Source organism: Pezoporus flaviventris, unplaced genomic scaffold (assembly GCF_033815535.1).
Source record: "Pezoporus flaviventris isolate CSIRO_AGI_PZ_B2104156 unplaced genomic scaffold, CSIRO_AGI_Pfla_v1 ptg000016l, whole genome shotgun sequence".
Lineage (NCBI taxonomy): Eukaryota > Metazoa > Chordata > Aves > Psittaciformes > Psittacidae > Pezoporus > Pezoporus flaviventris.
Window position 1 is genome coordinate 5,386,968 of NW_026892564.1, and position 19,061 is coordinate 5,406,028.

A 19,061-nucleotide genomic window follows, 5' to 3' on the forward strand; every position below is an offset into this window, starting at 1 on the left:
ATTACTTGAAAGCATAAAAGCATAAGCTGCACAAATCTCTCACATTGTCAATGGACACTAAAATGCTTCGGATTTCTTTTTTTAAAATTTATGTCCATTCCTCTTGTTAGCATAATTATGTGTCTAGTACTCAATTTAGCTCCTTAGTATGAAAATTGTTTAAGAGTCCACTTCATCATCTCATCATCTTTTCCTTTCAGCTCTTCAAATACTGCAAGTAATGGAACACATTTGTCACTGAATTATCTTTTAGAAAATTTGAGGGAGAAATTTTTTTTTTTTTAAGAAAGGGCTGTAAATGAGGTCTTGATAGAAGCCATTTTGAGGGGGCATCTTCGATATAATTTAATGAAGGCAAATTAAACAGGGAAGATCATACAGTATGATTTCAAAGTGGGGTGGTTCACTTTCTGTAAAATTTATTGCAATAAATAGAGAAGAAAATGAAAGCCCCCCCTGCCTTTCTCACTCCTGGAAAACTGTAAAGTGATAAACTAGGATTTATGATATAGAAAAGAAGCTATTTTGAAAAATCATTAGAGGTAAAGAAGTTAAGAAAAGGTGATGCTTGGTGAGCTGGCTGAAGAGATCTAAAGGCTTGTTGTTGCACTGAAAGTAGTCCTAAGCTCCCTTTCCAGGCTCCTGGCCATTCTGCCATTTCTTTTGCGCTGGTACTGTTCTCACTCAAAACTGTAGAACCCAACTCAGGGAGCACTACTCACTGCTCAATAAACAATTTTATTTTCATTTTTGTTTTCTTGGTTATATTGCTGCCATTTTATCAAGCTTGAAACCCTCTGGATAAACTAGCAGAGCTGGCACAAACAAGAGGAAGGGAATGCCTAAATTTCTTCATTATGTTTTAAATCATAAAATTGATAACCTATAATACTAGAATTAGCAGTAAAAGAAATGTATTCAGGATAATCACCTAGTTACGGCAGTAATTTTGTAGATAATCTTATGTATTTTTGGATGGGTCTGGTGAGCATTGGGGTGTTTAAAAAACAGAAGATAAAAATACTGCTCCTACAACGTTCCTTTTCTGAATCATGAAATAATGTGTCCAAACTCTGAAATTCACTGCAGGGTGCTGTGAGAGCAGCTACATAAATAGTTACAGTAGGTAGCCATCAGGAAAAGAGTATAAGGAAGGGATGCTTCTCTGAGCAAAGCAGCTTGAGGATTCATGAAAAGAAACCAAGTCTTATCTGGACTTTCTTTCCTGTCATTGGGAATGAGGTTAACACCTCCCTCACATGGAGCCACGAGGAGTAGAGAAGAGGTACACTGAATTGTTTGAGCCATGCACTATGTATAAGGATTCATAAGAAGGTAACCATCCCAGACTCCTTTTTCCCAAGGAGTATTGGAAAAGTGGCACAAAATCTTACTATTTCCTTGTTTGTGTCTTGCTTCGTTATTCAGCCTTATTGTCACTGGTCTAAGTAAAGTATGCTTTGTTCGTGTTTTGGCAGTCCAGCCCCAACCTCAGAATGCTTTGTGTCTATTTTTTCATTGAGCAATATGTCAACAAACCCAGAGGAGGGAAATAGTGTATGTTTGCTTTTCAACAAAAGCTGAACTGAATTTCATGCAACAACAGCAACAACAAAAATCCTGCTTTCAACTCTTGGAATTCCCCTCAGTTCCTTGATCTTAAAAGGTCATGAACAACCAGGGTGTTTCTAAAAGGCAGTTATAAAAATTCTAATGGGAGAAGTTAGATAAACCAAATTTCTATTAGCTCTAATAGCAGTTCTAACTATTGTTTAAAAGCCTATGTTATAAATGAGCTATAAATGATTCTGCTTCCTCTATTATTGAAAATAATGGAATTTTAGAGATGTTCTGTAAATTATTAATAGGAGCCCCGTAAAGTTTGGGTAATATAACCGGTGCTTAAATATGCATAGGTATTTACACACAAAAATATAGAAAATTGTATTTTTGCAATGTACCAAAATTCATGTGATAAATAAAAACTACCACTGGTATCTTCATTTTTCCAAGTAGCAAGAGCTGCCTGCTGCCCACAGTCAACATGCAGCTTTTGCTATATTGATATTCCTAAAGTTTGCATGTTGCTTCCTAACACAGGAATTTGAAAATACCCACCTTCCTGTACCTCCCATCATGGTCTAAATAGTTATTGCCACTGAATACGTCAGTGTTTATTTTGGCTCTGGAGGTTTTCCTGGGTCTTTCACTCCTGTATCACAGCTGTTTCCTCAGTAGCAGTTGCAATATACCCATCAAAGCATGTTTTCCCAGTAAAGCAAATTGTTATTGTTGCTCATCTTGTGAAAATATTTGGTGGGCAGCTAGCTCGCTCTTATTCTCAAATCTCCACTGTGTCAGGGCACCTGAAATAGAGACCTGATACAGTGAACATGTTACCTGTCACATTGTTTTGTGTACACAGCACACCTGCTGAGGTTACTCACTGCAATTCCAGACATTTTTTGACTAGTATCCTCTTACCAACATTATGACTTTGAATATACAGTGGAGAAATGATTGTCTGACAGTAAGGCAGATTTAAAGCGTAGATGTAGTTTATAGAGAATGTGAACCCTTAGGGAAAGAGGCAAGACAGGAGAAAAGGGCAGGGGCACATGCAGTCCTCATCTAAATGGAGGCTTCAGCGTTTGCACTTGCCTGTAGGTTGTTTGGGAGCATAAATATGATACAGGGTAGAGCTAATAAGTGAAGGAGAGGAGTTAGTGGCCTTTTGATGACTTCTGCTGAAAATCTGCGTTCGGACTTTGCAAATGAGATTTTGCAAGACAGTATCAGCCACTGAGAATGTCATGTCAGTATTAAATGGGTGGCCAGAGGGGTGTTCAAGATAATCCACCATAACTATCACTTTTATCTGGTGAGCAAGGTTTATAATTCTTCTTACAATGTCTTTTATTTCTTTCTTTCTGTTAGTACAACATTGAGTTAGTTGAAATTCTTATCTTCTACATAGTACAAATTTTGCTATCTACTTATCAGATGACAGTTATTTCTGCCAGTACTTGCTGATTCTACATGTTGGCTGCTTTTATTTCTTTTAAATCTGCTCTAAGTACTGTCAGGCTTTTTTACCCTTTTTATTTTTCTTAACTATTGGTCCCAGTTCAAGCACCTGTGTCAGAGCAGTACAGTTATTAGAAAGAAGCACATCATTTCCAGTGGGATTTTTACGGAAGTGTGACATTTCAAGTCAGCAAGAACTCTGCCAATTACTTAATTGCAATAAAATAATTATCTTAGAGATTTTTTTTTTAAGCATGTCATACCTTTCATGTTATTTATTCTATGATACAATGGTAATACCCCACTCCAATTAAAAATAATTTAACAGAAATTTGTCTTAGAGCACTATCATTCTCTAAAATGATTGGATGAACAGAAATTTCAACCATAGATCATTGCCAAATTCTAACATACGAAATTTTGCACAGTAGCTAACTGAGGTGATGGTATTCCTCTGCAGAAGGGTTTACAGAGCTAGTTACAGTTTTAAGTGCACAAATGATAATTAATATAGAACATAATTTTCAACAGCTGTTGCTAATTAAAATGTTCCATAAAGGCTTCCTGACAGTATGGCAATCTTGCTCAGTAAAAAATTTATGCATTTAAAAAGGAATTACAAAATGAATTTAAACTTATGTTAGGAGATATGTCTTGTACCTAGCTAGTTAAAATAGAATCATATAATAGCCTTTGTTTAAATTGTTTTCTTGTATCAAAGATATGAAATGTTTCAATTAGAACATCTAAAATACTGTGTATATCTGTATTTTTTAAAAAAAGTCACATAAATATCTAGATGCCTATTTTTAAATAAATACCAATGTACATTTCTGTAAAGGAGGAAGCTTTATCATAGAGTAACATTGAATGGGTACAGAAACAGATGGTAGAGAGAAATCAGTTATTTCTTTTGAAAGAATTATTTTGTTTTCACAAGTTCTGTGGTGTTCTTTTCATGTCATGCTGCAATATTGGGGTTACTCTTATTTTTTTTTTTATACTGAAGGGTTTTATTCTTGCTATAGTCAAAGTACCAGTCCTGCCTTGCTATGGTACTTTTTTTAGCTAGATGTTCTCCTGGCTGTTGTCTGATGCAGAAGGGAAGAAGGAGTTTCTGACACATCATGTGTGAATTTTATGTCCTACGTGGCATGTACATTAAATGTGCCTTCATTAATACTGTTTTCTAGGGATAGGGGAATGGGAATGTAGTTATTTTATAGGCTGTCTTGAATCCCGATGGCTTTTGAGTAATTCCAACTTCACTGCGTCATGAGAGAGTAGATAATTCCTCATTGCTGCCCTGAGAAAACTCAGAAGCGTGTAATCTACTTACGCAGGAGACATACTAAGATTTGGCCTTTATTGCTTTCTGAGAGACTTTGCAGAAGATGACAGAAAATTGAGAAAAAGGTGGATTAAATGTGGATAGTCTGAATAAAGTTAGCATGAACTTTCAATAAGATCCATTTGTGCCTGAAAGGTTGAAATACTTCTGACCTTAGCTTTCATACGGACTGACTATTCTTTATATCTTTAATGTTTAAATTTACTGTCAAAAATCTGTTTGGATCAAATTAAGTTAGAGTCTTTTCCAAGCAAGGGCTGCAATACATGGTACTGTGCAAATTGCACAGATAAAAATCCCACAGAGCCAAAAGCAAAAACATGGTTTGATCTTTTCTTTCAGAATGTTTATCCAGTCTCATATATGCTTTTATTTTAAATATCTATATATAAAACATGATGAGATTTTAAAAAATAATAAAAGCAATCTTACATTATGATTTCTAAATGTAATGTGGTGACTGATAAACTAATTAGCTCTTATGTAGCCTGACATGTAAATGGCAAGAAGCTCTCAAATGACATGTAGCACGTCCTGTGCTATAAATACAGGTTATGTCAAATAAGTATCCCTGTAATATCAGCCTCTCGTTATTTCCAGCAAGTAAATATAATTAAAAACCATAAGATTTCTTTGCTAAGTAGGTATGGCTTGGATCTGAGACACAGCAATAATAAGGTTATTAGCAAGTGCTTAAAACTGGCATGCGTTCTCTGAGCCCTTCTACATAGAAGAAACATTTCTGGGTGCAGAACAAAGAGAAGACCATAGCACAAATACACACTTGTTAAAATCCAAGGGGGCAGATTTACCTGCCCCTGCAGCGTGCTTAAAGACCATGTCCTTGAAAACACCAGATTATTAAATGTTTTTGTGGCAGATCTCTTTTGTTTCCCCAGGATGTTTCATGCCATTGTGTCATAAAGTTTTCCAAAGAGATCAAGTGGCTCAGCAACTGAACATGCTCGGCTCGGAAATTGTTCCCTGCTGTGTGGTATGCCAGGTAGGAGATGAGGCACTGAATGTCTTGGTGAGGAACTAGGAGTATACAGCTTGAGAAAGAAGGGAGAACCTGCTGAGAGGCACAGATGGCACAACCTTGCCTATGTCTGCCTGAAAGTTTCATGTTTCTTAATGTACTTCAGGAAGGCACTGAAGCTGTAGGCAAGGACTTCACTGAAAAGATGCAGTAGGCAGCAGGAGGCTTGTCTCTTGAAGCCTTTTTTTTGGCCTGTTCATCACTAGCCTCTTCTGGTTTTCATTGAAGTGAATTGTTCTGCGTGGTATATTGACACAGTGTAGATGTTTGTTTCTTAGAAGTTTAGAAGAGCTTTGGTCTTCCTCTGGAGAGGTCAGGACAACAGCAGCAAGAGCTCTTGTCAACCAAGGACCCCATTCGTGGCAGCCTGTCAATTATCATCTAATTTGCTGCAGATTAGACTGTTATGTTCAAATGTGCTACTGAGAGGGTTTATGCTATATTTATACAAAAGGGATCTTTTAAGAGTATAAAATTTTATTCATTTTCTGCAGTGAAATGGACTAAATTAGTTATGTGCTAGCATAATACCAGAAAGAATCCTTCTGACATAATAATTAATTACAGATTATTTTAGATGTATTTATTTTTAGATTTTAGATTGGATATAAGGAAGAAGTTCTTTACTGTGAGGGTGGTGAGGCACTGGAATGGGCTGCCCAGGGAAGTTGTGAACGCTCCATCCCTGGCCATGTTCAAGGCCAGATTGGACAGAGCCTTGGGTGACATAATTTAGTGTGAGGTGTCCCTGCCCACGACAGGGTGGTTGGAACTTGGTGATCTTAAGGTCCTTTCAAACCCTAACTGTTCTATGATTCTATGATTCTGTGGTTATGTGCTACTTGCATATGCAATGATGAAAGGAAAAATGGTGACATTATTATACTAAGAAGTACGAGAATATTCCAATCCACAAGCATCTATGGTAACAGATACAGCATTATGGTATCTGATTAACAGTAATTTGTGCATAATAAGTACAATCTTTTCCATCTCTGAAAATTAAGATTCTAAAACATTATTTCCCCAGTAAATTGGTGAAAAAAATGACTAAGGTATTTCACACAAATGGCTTTCTAGCATGAACTCTTTGATGGCAAATTTATAAATTGTTAGCCGTTGTATACATTTTCAAGCAAAGGATTCATGTATTGATTTGTGTGCCATTTTTTTTTCTCCTACAGTTTCCTTATTCCCTATAATTTCAATAAAATCTCAAGTTTTGAATCCCTTTCCTAACACAAAACCTTTCAGTTGAATGCTCGGTTTCATTTTTTTCTTGGGGGTAGTAGGAGTGTGATCAAGGGAGGAGAGTGATCAAGAAATATGATAATGTTGAGAGAGGAATTACATTTCTGTGAAAGTCTACAAAGACTTTGTTACAGTAAAGGGAGAGAAGAGTTTTAGCCATTTTTTTTTTTTTCTCAACAAAGAAAAAATATTCTTTTAGTGTTAGATATTTCAGAAACTCTGTATTAAGTTGCTAAATGTATGGTGTGTACATAATCTAGTCCCAACAGAATGTTTGCTGAAATTACTAAGCAAAAATGAGCATCTTCTAGACATGAAGTAGGGGGATTCTTGTATTTGATTGGCATTATTTATTGTAAAACTATATATAGCGTTTTCAGAAATAAAGTTTTCCAGAAAGTCAAAGATTTACATTTATGATGTGTGGTTTTGTGCTGGACATCCCTTAAAGTTAATGAAAATCAAAAATACCACTTCCAGCATCTAAGGTAGCTCATATTTTGAATTTGTGCAGCATAAGTACATGTTTTTGTTTTGTCTGTGTGTTGCTGGAATGTATTACCTTTCTTCCCCTAGGCCTGAATAATAAATTAACAAAGTGTGTATCTGACATGCAACAATCAGTTTGTGCTGCCTTAATGAAGACTTTGTGTGAGGTCTCTAACATGGTTAGAATGTTTTTTTGGGTTATCATTAAGAGAAGCAAAGAGTAGAAGGCATGAAGCCAACAATCAAAATAAGCAAACAAACAAACAAGACTGGAAATGTACCTTTGATCATTCTTAAGCTTAAATTCCCATCTGTTCCTGAGCAACAAGTGGCACTTGATAAAATTGTATCTTTTTGCAAGGCTTTAAAATCATAGGTGGATAAGTAGAACATTTCAGTGATTGATTCAAAAAGAAGAATGTAAGCCAGAATTGGAAGCTTTAAAGCCTGCTTACAGCAACAGAAAAAATAAAAATAAAAATTAAGAAGTTACGTAGCTAGTTTTGAAGAAGTTGCTGCTGAAACTATTTTACATGAAAGCCAGACATTTAAGCTGGAAACAAACTTTAGCTATTACAGACTCATTAATTGATAGGTTATTTAAATATGATAGTTCTTTTGCTTCCTTTATAAAACCGGTGGATGTGAAGGCCAAGGAATGAGAAAGATGAGAAGCCTGCCTCTTTGTTAAAATAACCATCCAAAAAGCAAATCTCAATGCTGAATATAGTAATTTCCAGTATTGCATCTCAAAAAAAAAAAAAAAAAGAATTGCTATCAATGACCAGCATTTATTCAAAACGAGGAGTTACATACTGCATCGCATCACATCTTCCTTAGTACTGAAATTACTTAATGGATTTCCATATAAATGGTAGTAGTAAATTGAACAGCAAATGGAATAGTCGCTATCGAAACTAAACTGTGAAGAAAGAATGTGTAGGTCCCACATTTAGCTATCTTTAGGAGATCTTATTCTGTCTGAACCATTTTCATCACATTTCTCTCTAACAATGAATAAGAATCTGATTGGATTAGTGTCACCTGTATTTAGCTACATGAAAATGAGCTACTTAGCGGAAAGTGGCCACATAGGTACCTTGTAGTTAATGAAATAAATAAACAGATTCATTTGAGGATTCATCCCAATGATAATAGATGGTTTAGGCTGTGGTGACTTTGTTCTTGGAGGTCCACTCATCTCTAAAGAGAAACTGATGATGAATATGTACTGAAATTGTAACTTTAAGGTGCCTAAGTGAAAGGAATTCCACTTTGTACATGCAGAATCTGCTCTCCACTTCTATGAGGAAAGCACAGCATAATGAAATACATTTCCTAGTATTAACATCTTCTTGTATCTTGAAAGCAAATCTCTAATAGTTGTTATGCTGTGACTGAGACGCTGAAGCTTTATTTTTGTTTGTTACTATCTGAATTAACTATGATTAAAGAATAATACAATGAATTTTACTTAAGAAAGAGGTCTGTGGCAGGCCACATCAGTTTACCATTTTTTAGTGGAAGATGATAAAGGACACTTTAGATTTTCTTTTTTAGAAGGCATTAGAATTCCGTGGCATTGTAAGTTTATAAATGACTTGCTAATGCTTTTTTATTAAAAAGAAAGATCAAAAATTTAATGAGGCTAGTTGTCCTGGGTTCAGCAGTAGCAGTCATTTTTTCTCCTTCTTGGTAGCTGGTGCAGTGCAGTGTTTTGACTTTCAGCTCGGGAACAGAGCTGATAACAAGGATGTTTTGGTTTGGCCAAGGACTTTGTGAGCCTCATGCTCTGCCAGGGAGGAGGGGAAGCCAGGAGGAAGCAGAGACAGGACACCTGACCCAAACTGACCAAAGAGCTATTCCATACCACAGCACGTCATGCCCAGGATGTAACTGGGAGTTAGCCGGAAGGGCTGGGAGACTGCAGGGTTGGAGGAGGTATCTGTCGGAGCTTGGTTGGGCTTGGGGGCCGAGTTATCGGTCAGCTGGTGCTGAGGTGTTGTATTCTCTTCCCTTGTTATTTCCTTTATCATTATTATCATTGGTGGTACCAGTAGTGATTTGTGTTATACCTTAGTTACTAAACTGTTCTTATCTCAACCCATGGGAGTTGCATTCTTTCCAATTCTCCTCTCCATCCCTCCGAGAGCAGGGGGAGGGCAAGAAAGGGGGGGGGAAGTGAGCGAACGAATTACCTGACTGGGTTTAAACCACGACACTAGTGAATGAAAATTAATATGTGTTGCAGCAAACACATAAAAAAATAATGAGAGATTTTGCCCTTTACAGTTCCATTTTGATCCAAGAATTACAGTGATGTTCATAATTCCTTGGGGTTTTTTCTCTCCTTTTCAGTAAAAGGTGACGGTATAAGTACAAATTGTATGTTACATAAGCTATTCATATATATGTATTTATAAATATATACTTTCATGCATAAGCTACTTAATTTCTTTGTGTACCTGCATGTGCACATGTTAGTGCACTACTAGTTATAGATTTCAGTATGTCACATTCACTGTAGACAAAGTAAAGAGGAATCCTTCCCCAAAAAGCTCAATGTAAAGTATGGGTAGGCAGGTGCATTGTAACTGAAGAAATAGAGGGGAGTGACAAACCATGACAGAATATTGAAACAGTAATTCTAAAATGTTATTTTATATCCATGTTGTTTGTGGAAATCCTGTAGAGATTCTTTTACGATAAACGGTGTATTTCCATCAGAGGCTTGCTTAATTCCTGCTGAAGTCTATGGGAATTCCATGTAAAAAGATGGGTATAGCAAAAGTATTTATCAGTACACTAATACTACGGAGTATCTAGAGGTTTTCAGATTTATCTGAAGATTTAAAGGGAGAAACTGGCTTCATAAGAAAGCTTTGCAGGAGCCAAGAGGGAAAGAGCCAGTAAGGTTCTTCTTAACCCACATAATGTTACTCACTGAAAGTATTGACTGGGAGAAAATATGACAATCAAGCAGAAACAGGAATGAGAAAAAAATTGGAAGGGTTTCAGTGTGCAACCAAATTGAGTAGGACTCTTGGAAGAATGCTAAAATACTGAGATAACATGCATTCCCTGAAGCATATTTATTGATTACAAAAAAAAAAAAAAAAAAACCCTCAGGAAAGACACACTCTGAATTTACTGCTTCAAAGTCCTGATCCACTATTTACTATGTTTTTATGCCTTTTCTTTTTTTCTTTTTTTTTGTCCGTACTTTTATAACTTGAAATTCAATGACTGGTAATAAATTTTTGTTTCTAGGTCAGTTACTTATGGTTCACTACTGAACATGGTTTGAGACACTGTACTTTTGAGAATTTGTTTTGCATACTTTATTATGCAAATTTTATTATGCAAATTTATTTGTAAATAATTTTATTACCGGTTAATTTTATTATGCTTAACATGGAACCCAAGTCTGTAGCTTATCTGGCTTTGCTTTGTTTTTTATCTCTGTGCTGTAAAATACTGATTTATTTTACAGTTATAGCTGACTTATGCTGCAGTTGTCTATGTAAGTTTCATTTAACTACCAATCTATCAACAGAAAAAATATTTCTATAGCATCCTGTATTCTGTAAACATAAAACCAGTTACAGATACTGACCTTTTAGCATGTGACATACTTAATAGTAATCTTAGAATCATAGAATAGTTTGGGTTGGAAAGGACCTTAAGATCATCTAGTTCCAACCCCCCTGCCGTGGGCAGGGACACCTCACACTAAACCATGCCACACAAGGTTCTGTCCAACCTGGTCTTGAACACTGCCAGGGATGGAGCATTCACAACCTCCCTGGGCAACCCATTCTAGTGCCTCACCACCCTAACAGTAAAGAACTTCTTCCTTATATCCAATTTAAACTTCCCTTGTTTAAGTTTTAACCCATTACCCTTTGTCTTATCACTACAGTCCCCAGTGAAGAGTTCCTCTCCAGCATCTTTGTAGGCCCCCTTCAGATACTGGAATGTTATTTAATCTGACATCATCTTTGTGCCATTGTGCCATTTTCTATATCTGTGGCTTAAGCTTTACTATTTTGAGAAGTAGTCTATGAAAACATTATTAACCTTATGAACATAAGTTAAAAAAAAAAATTGTAAAATGCTGGACTGTAAGAAGGAGCTATTGAAGTGGAAAAATGATGTCATTACTTAAAGTAATCTAACAAATCACAGATTTTACAGAGGAATGTTCCAAGACCTGAAGCGATGTAGCTGGACAGAGCTCTACTGTGCGATGATACTAATAAACTCACTTCTGTAGATTTTATTAGTATTCATTTGCAGTCTCCTGTCTCCTGACTATTATTGACTCCTGGTCAGAGTGGCACCTAGAGCTGAGTCAATCATAGTTCAATTTATTGGATTGCAGTGTGTGTCATGTTGTGTAATAATTAAGGAAAAGAAACAAGTTGGATTGCTTTAATAATCATAGGGCATAACCCTAATTAAGTAAAGTAAAATTTCTTACTGCTTCTCAGAAGACTAGAAAGGTACTGAAAACAAGTAGTCCTAGAAGCAAATAGTATTGAGCCCTTTGAATATTTTTCTGAATTCTTATTTTCATTCTCTAGCTTTCTCTGTCAGGCTGAGTTAAATCTTATTCATTCAAATGAATTGGAAGTGACACCAGAAATTCAGGAGAAAAATGCATTTTTCCTCAAGGAATTTACTATTTTGTCATTTTAGGAAAGAGGTAAATCAGCAGGTTTGGGCAAGCAGTAAACTATGCATGTGGAGGCTAGAGGACAGGAATATCTTGGACAGGTTCCACAAGGCCACTCTGCCATTGTACGCCCATGGCAGTCCAGTGGACAAACTTAAGAGTTAACTGACATTTGGTCAGCTGAATTGCACTTTAGGCTCCACTGCTTGTGTTAATTAGACAGCTACATTAGTCATAATAGGGTCTTAGACACCAGAAGTTAGATATCTCAATGTATAAAGAAGTACCAGCTGCTGCTAATGTCAGGTTAATAGCACTTTAACTGGATATTTATTTTTTAACATTTTGTGGAATTTCTGTATCATTACAAAGCTTATAAAGTATGTACCTATATATGTATTTTTTAACAGCTGGTATTCCCTCACAGCTCACTGCAGTTCAGGCTTTTTGGTTCTTCAGGAAAAGCAACAAATTTTTTCAGACTTATTAATGAAAAATCACAGTGGAAAACAATGGTGTTTATGCTTGTGTGGGTGCATGTGTGTCAAAAGAGCTTTAGATTTATCCTGTCATTAAGTTTGTTTATCTTAGGTGGTGTTCAATCGTCTTCTCTTAGTCCATCTATGTTCAGTGCATATTTAAAGGCATGATTCTTCCTTTCAGAAGCGTCAGTGATATTAAGATCTTACAAATGTTTGCACAATGTCTGTGTGATGAAAACAGATATGCAGATCTGAAAGTTATGTTATTCAAGGAACAGTCTAGAAAGTAATCCAGATTGCCAAATTTTATCACTTGCTGTTAATACACACTTATAAGAAGCATGCAAAACCTAAACTTGATAAAAGACATTTTGTGTGAGGTTCCCATTCAGCTGGACTAATAATAATAATAAAGCAGTAGCTGAAGTGTTAGTTAATCCAGAAATACTTCTTCATGTAATTTAAACAAGTATATTGTCTTGTACAGTAATACTGGAATTTTTCAATGTGGTAGTCACATCAGAATTACAGTTATTATTTGCACAGTCTGCACTGTTGACATATAATTTATATTTGGTCTTTTCTTGTTTTCCAGGTCTCCCAACAGGGACATGGCTTCAAATGAAAGAGAAATTGTGGTTTGGGTTTGCCAGGAAGAGAAGATCGTATGTGGCCTTACAAAGCGCACAACTTGCGCAGAAGTGATTCAAGCACTGCTTGAGGAACATCAGGCAACATTTGGAGAGAAAAAGGTCCTTTTTGGAAAACCAAGTGATTACTGTATTGTCGAAAAATGGAGAGGCTCAGAGCGAGTACTTCCTCCCTTGACAAAGATCCTGAGACTTTGGAAGGCCTGGGGGGAAGAGCAGTCTAATTTGCATTTTGTGTTGGTAAAGTCAGATGCTTTCCTTTCATTTCCATTGTGGAAGACAGCTGAAGCTAAGGTAGTACAAAATGTAGAAAAACAGTGGGAGCTCAGTCCAGCAAATTACATGAAGATGTTGCCAATAGACAAGCAAAAGAAAATTGTGAGGAAGACTTTCCGGAAACTGGCCAAGCTTAAGCAGGACAGTGTTCAGCAAGAGAGAGATAATATGGAGACACTGATTCATCTGATCATTTCCCAAGACCATACTATTCATCAACAAGTCCTTAGAATGAAGGAACTAGATATGGAAATTGAAAAATGTGAAGCAAAATTCCATCTAGATCGTGTAGCCAATGATGGAGAAAATTACGTGCAGGACTCCTATTTAATGATCAGTCCAGGTGAGGCTGAGCAGCAAGGGAGTAGCCCAGATGATCAAAAAGAGATGCATGACTACTTGAGCAAAAGTGAGGGTATTTTACAGGTTGAAGAGAGACTGAAACATCACAAACAATTAATAGAGAAGCTGTGTGCTGAAATTGAAAGAGAGGTACACGGTATATGCACAGAAAAAAATGGAGATGATGTTCGCACAGAAGGAGCTGCTAATGGTGAACTGGAAAACACAAATTTGGAAAGTGTAAAATGTGAGCTGGAAAAAAGTATGAGAGATGGTCTAAGAATCAACTCATACCTGAGCTGCATTCAGAAAGAACTTACATACAGGGACTCGCTACTTCAAAAGAAGGAAAAAGAATATGAACTTCTTACAGAAGAATTTAATTTACTACATGTTAAAGACAACATTGAAACTAGGGTTCCATCAAATGAAGAACCATCCAAGGGTAGTGTCATGTCCAGTAACAGAATTGCTGTTCCTGACGTTGTTCATAGAGTGACTAATCTGGACATAAATGATACAGACTCTGACACTGGAATCAGCTCTACACACAGTCAGGACTCTGAAATAACTTCAGGGGACATGGTACTGTTGTCAACATAGTTGAAAACAGTCACACATTTATGAAAAGTCATATTTTGGACAATATTTATAAGAATTAATAAACCTTGTCTTGAAAGTTCTCTCCTTCAAAATGTTAATGCACTGCTTTAGCAAAGTATACGTGTCTATTTATGTGCCTTAATAGTATACCTGTGCTAAAATGCATGGGCAGTCTCTTGGGTTGACTGCTAATAGGTGCAAGACTGTTGGCTTTGCTAAATCAGGCCAGACTGTTCAGCCCTTGTAATGTCAATACTCAGTGAAACAGCAGCATTCTGACTGGATTGGAACAAAAGTCTGGACATTTGATATCCGTAATCTTTGTGTCCACTTCTGCATCTCTCTAACTTTTTAGGAATGTGAATTAGAGATTAGATCAAACCAGATAAAGAGCTTGATTTTCTGCTCTGTTCCATTAGCTTTATTCAGCTGGAGTTTCCTGCTATGAAGCTGCTGTAAAGGAATACATAATTGAACATGTAATCTGTTAAAAAATAATTATTAGGATATTGTAGGACAAAAATAATGCATTTATGCTATATATTTAAATTCAGTTTTGAGTTATCAGGATGATATTTTCAATAACATTTAAGTCCCATTTTAAAAAATTATACACAAGTTTTTAATTTCCATTCTCTTTCAGCAGCATTTAACTGCTCCTAAGATACTTAAAACTCCTACTTATCTGCTGTTACCCTGTAGTTGCCCCAGTGATGCTTAAGTCCACATAGTTCCTGCCAGCGGGCATGTCAGAACTGCCTACATCCTGCTTGTGCAAGACGCTCAAAACCCAACCTCACACCTAACCCCAGGGGCATTTTCAGTAAGGCTTTCTCTTGCCTATCTCACCAGTTGGATTCAGTGTCTTAGGTCTCCCCAGATCATGACTACCAAATAAAGCATAACAGAAGGGACAGGCAGCAACCAGACATTTTTGGCTCTGGCTAGACACTGTTTCCCAATAGCCAGGTAGTCACCATTTTCACATAACAGGTAGGTTGTCAGATCCTGCTTACAGGTCAAGTCCTGCTTTTTGGAACAGGAATACGGACCTGTAAATCTTACTTCCTTGGTGAGGACTTCAGGATGCAGCTAAAGCTGATCCACTTTATATAGCTAATTAAATATTGGTGTGTCGTCCCCTTCCCACCCTTCCCCACCCAGGAGAATAAGGAAGGAATTCAAAACATGAGAATTTTACAACTTTGTAGTTCACTTAGGATGTAGTAGTTGATCTCAAATCTTTCTCCAGCATGTTGCTGTTAATCCAAATTGAAGGTGTATTAACAGGTGTTCTCAGTTAGTGAACAGGATTTCTAACTCTGAGCTAGAGACTATGCTAAGAGTACAAGTAATTTCTGAGTGGCCATGTTTATATTTTGCAGATCAATCTGTTTAGTACTTTTTATAAATGAATTGAATGGAGGAATATTTACAATGTTTCTAAATACGGTTTAGCTTTATTAAAATTCAAACAGAATCTGTAATTAAAAGCCTACAAAGTAAATAAATGGACAATACCTAGAAAGTATACATGTAAAATACACTGCTTTCCCTTTCTGTCTTACTTTTCTCTTAAATGTCTGTCAATAATTTGTTTTCTAAAATGATCAAAGTGCTAGGACTGCTGATTAACACATATTTGATGCAAAGGAAAAAAGAAGGCCTTTTCTAAAAAGGCAATTTTTGTGTTTTTTTTTTTTTAAATCCTGTTTATTATAAATAGTTTTTGTTCCAGGAAAATGTGTTAATTGTCTTAATATATTTTGTGGTTTGTTTTTGTCATACAATGCTATTTGAATACTTCAATAATAATATGTCATATTTAGACTTATCAGCTCCTGATGGAGACACATGTATCAAACATATTACCTTACCTTTGTAATAATTTATTAACACAGCTCGGCATGTCTTGAACTTTGTGGTATCACTCTGACAAGTGGTAAGCACAGAGCTCTGTATGTTGAGAGTAGACTAATGCATTCTGAGTTCTTTTGAATTTAGTTAACAGTTACTTCTAATGACTCATTTTTTTTGTATAAATACTTAGAGGATAAAGAATTCAAACAATAATATTCACAGCTTTACAGGCTAGTACAAGACACATGGGGAAACTTTACTCATACTCTATCAAATTTATTTCACTCATAGGAACTTGTACTGGTTCTCATAACTGATCTTTATCCACACTATGTGGCTGATTGTACATCCCCTGCAACATGTAGATCTTAAGAGTATTCCTGTGTTTTAAGAAGAAAATAGGAAAACTAGAGAGTATTTCTTAAAAAGAGAGTATGTCTTAAAAAATAAAATAATATTAAAAAATCCAGAGTTTTGGAGTGTATGTTTGAAGCTTATACTTCAATATCTCAATGAACTTGATTTTTTTTTTTTAGAATTTAGAGGAATGTGCAAGATGATTGAAGACTATGCACTCTTTGTTGTTTATCTGCCTCTACACTTTTCATATACATGTTTGACCTGCTTTTAGGATGCTAAAAGCGTACTTTACGAACATTTATGCCTGGAGAAGAGAGGGCTGCGTGGAGACCTCATAACAGCCTTCCAGTATCTGAAGGGGGCCTATAGGGGTGCTGGAGAGGGACTCTTCATTAGAGACTGTAGTGATAGGACAAGGGGTAATGGGTTAAAACTTAAACAAGGGAAGTTTAGGTTGGATATAAGAAGGAAATTCTTTCCTGTTAGGGTGGTGAGGCACTGGAATAGGTTGCCCAGGGAGGTTGTGAATGCTCCATCCCTGGCAGTGTTCAAGGCCAGGTTGGACAGAGCCTTGTGTGGCAAGGCCTCAGAGCTGAATGCAGTATTCCAGGTGGGGTCTCACACTGAGTATAGAGGGAGAATCACCTTCTCAACCTGCTTTCCTAACCTGATCCCTGAATGCTCAGAAAATTTCTCCCTATTTCTCCATGTCCTTGCTTCCATCTTCTGTAGGTTTCAGTTTTATGCTGGGGGTTGTCCAGGAGCTCATTCCACACAGGCCTCCTGGTAGAAAAGTAGACCAGGTTTCTCAGCGTGAATCCCATGGTCTAAGTAGATGAACCTATGGCTGTGGCACCAGTCCTGTAACCATTTGTTGAATTGCCAGATCCAGCTGTCCCTTTCAAACCGCTTCTCTTTGAGTGGAAGGATTGGTGAAAAAAAACACCTGCACTCCAGTGTCCCTTATGGCTGCTCCCAGGGCTTTGTAATCCTTGTTGATACTCCTCAGACTGCTCCTGGCTGTGTCACTAGTGCCCACATGAAACAACAGCAGCAAATAATAGCCAACTGTACAAGGCTTGGTAATCTCTTCGTGACATCCCTGATGCAAGCCCCTGATGAGCAGCACACCTTCTCAAAGAAGCATGTCAGGTTGGCAAATGGGCACCTTTGTACCTCTCAGAAGAGAGTAACCTACTACTACTGCCAATTGCCTTTTCTTAGTTGTGTTGGTTGTTACATGGAGAGCAGATCAGGTTGCCTTACTCAGCTCCAGTGTACCTCCTGATATGGTGGATCTTTCCTCTTCAGTCTGTAGATTGGCAAAGAGATTCTGCAAGGGCACCTCAAGCTTTGGGGGAAGTCTCTTAAACTACAGGTCCTTGCTGTTGAAAGCTTCAATTCTTCTGCATTGCTGCCCCCCATCCCTTCTGTGTTTGCTGCTGGGGAAGTTTTTGACTGTTTGGCTGGGTGCTCTGGGTCCACTGCAGACTCTGCTTGGAAACGTGTGTCTAACTCAGGTTCCCTGATGTTAACTCTGCCTTCTCACCACCTGCTGCAGCTCAGCCTGCTTGCTTCAGGAGGTCCTCCACATGAGGGAGGTCCTCCACAGGGAGGGCCCAGTTAAGATAGTAAGTCCACAGCAGGTCTGTTGCCTGTCCCTGCCCCAGGAGAAAGGTCTGGGCACTTCCTTCACCCTGAGGTCTGCGCTGCAGCCTCTCCCTTCAGCATCTTCTTCTGTGTGGAGGCATTGGCCATTGCTGGTGTAGATCCTGCAGACCGCCAGCTGGAGCTGCAGCCTTTGCTCTCAGACAAGTGTCTACAGTTCTGTCTTGAGGGTCAGGTGTGGTGAGTGGCTTTGACCTGTGCAGACGGTCACAGAATGGTGTCTGATTACTGGGTTACATGGACTCTCCACTCAGCCAGTGGAGTATCCCTCCTGCAAAGAGGTGCCACATGAACTGCTGCACCAGCTGTGGCTGATGCATCAAGGCGGGTTTGCCCACTCTGGTGGCAGTGCTCCTGCTTTGTTCATCACAGTGAAAGTTCCTGATGACAGGAAAAAGGGTAATATAACCCCCATTTTCAAGAAGGGGAAAATGGATGACACAGGAAATTACAGACCAGTCAGTCTCACCTCTATGCCCTGCAAAAGCTTGGAGCAGATTCTCCTGGAAGGCATGCTAAGGCACATGAAAAACAGCAAGGTGGCTGGTGACAGCCAGCATGGCTTCACTAAGGGGAAATCCTGACTGACCAGTTTGGTAGCCTTCTATGGTGGAGCTACAGAACTGATGGACAGGGGTAGAGCAGTTGACATCTTCTGCAGGGACTTGTGCAAAGTGTTTGACACTGTTCCACATGATATCCTTCCTTGTCTCTACACTGGAGAGATATCAATTTGATAGATGGACCACTCAGTGGATAAAGAACTGACTGGATGGCCGCACACAAAGAGTTGTGGTCAATGGCTCAATGTCCAGCTGGAGACCAGCAATGAGTGGTGTCCCTCAGGGACTGGTGTTGGGACTGATCTTGTTCAACATCTTTGTTGGTGACATGGACAGTGGGATTGAGTGCACCCTCAGCAAGTTTCCTGATGACACCAAGCTGTGTGGTTTGGTTGATATGCTGGAGGGAAGGAATGCCATCC

At 37.8% G+C, this 19,061-nt stretch overlaps 1 protein-coding gene across 4 annotated transcripts in view; it reads left to right on the forward strand.

Annotated features, from left to right (window-relative positions):
• The window catches only part of RASSF9 (Ras association domain family member 9), a 28,201-nt gene extending 12,350 nt beyond the window's left edge, over nucleotides 1-15,851 (forward strand). For all 4 annotated transcript variants that reach the window (XM_061454668.1, XM_061454666.1, XM_061454670.1 and 1 more), the window contains exon 2: nucleotides 12,913-15,851. In XM_061454668.1, the coding sequence (XP_061310652.1) occupies nucleotides 12,929-14,188 (1,260 nt within the window). In that variant the 5' untranslated portion in view covers nucleotides 12,913-12,928 and the 3' untranslated portion in view covers nucleotides 14,189-15,851. The remainder of the gene's footprint in view (nucleotides 1-12,912) is intronic.
• The last annotated feature ends 3,210 nt before the right edge of the window (nucleotides 15,852-19,061 follow it).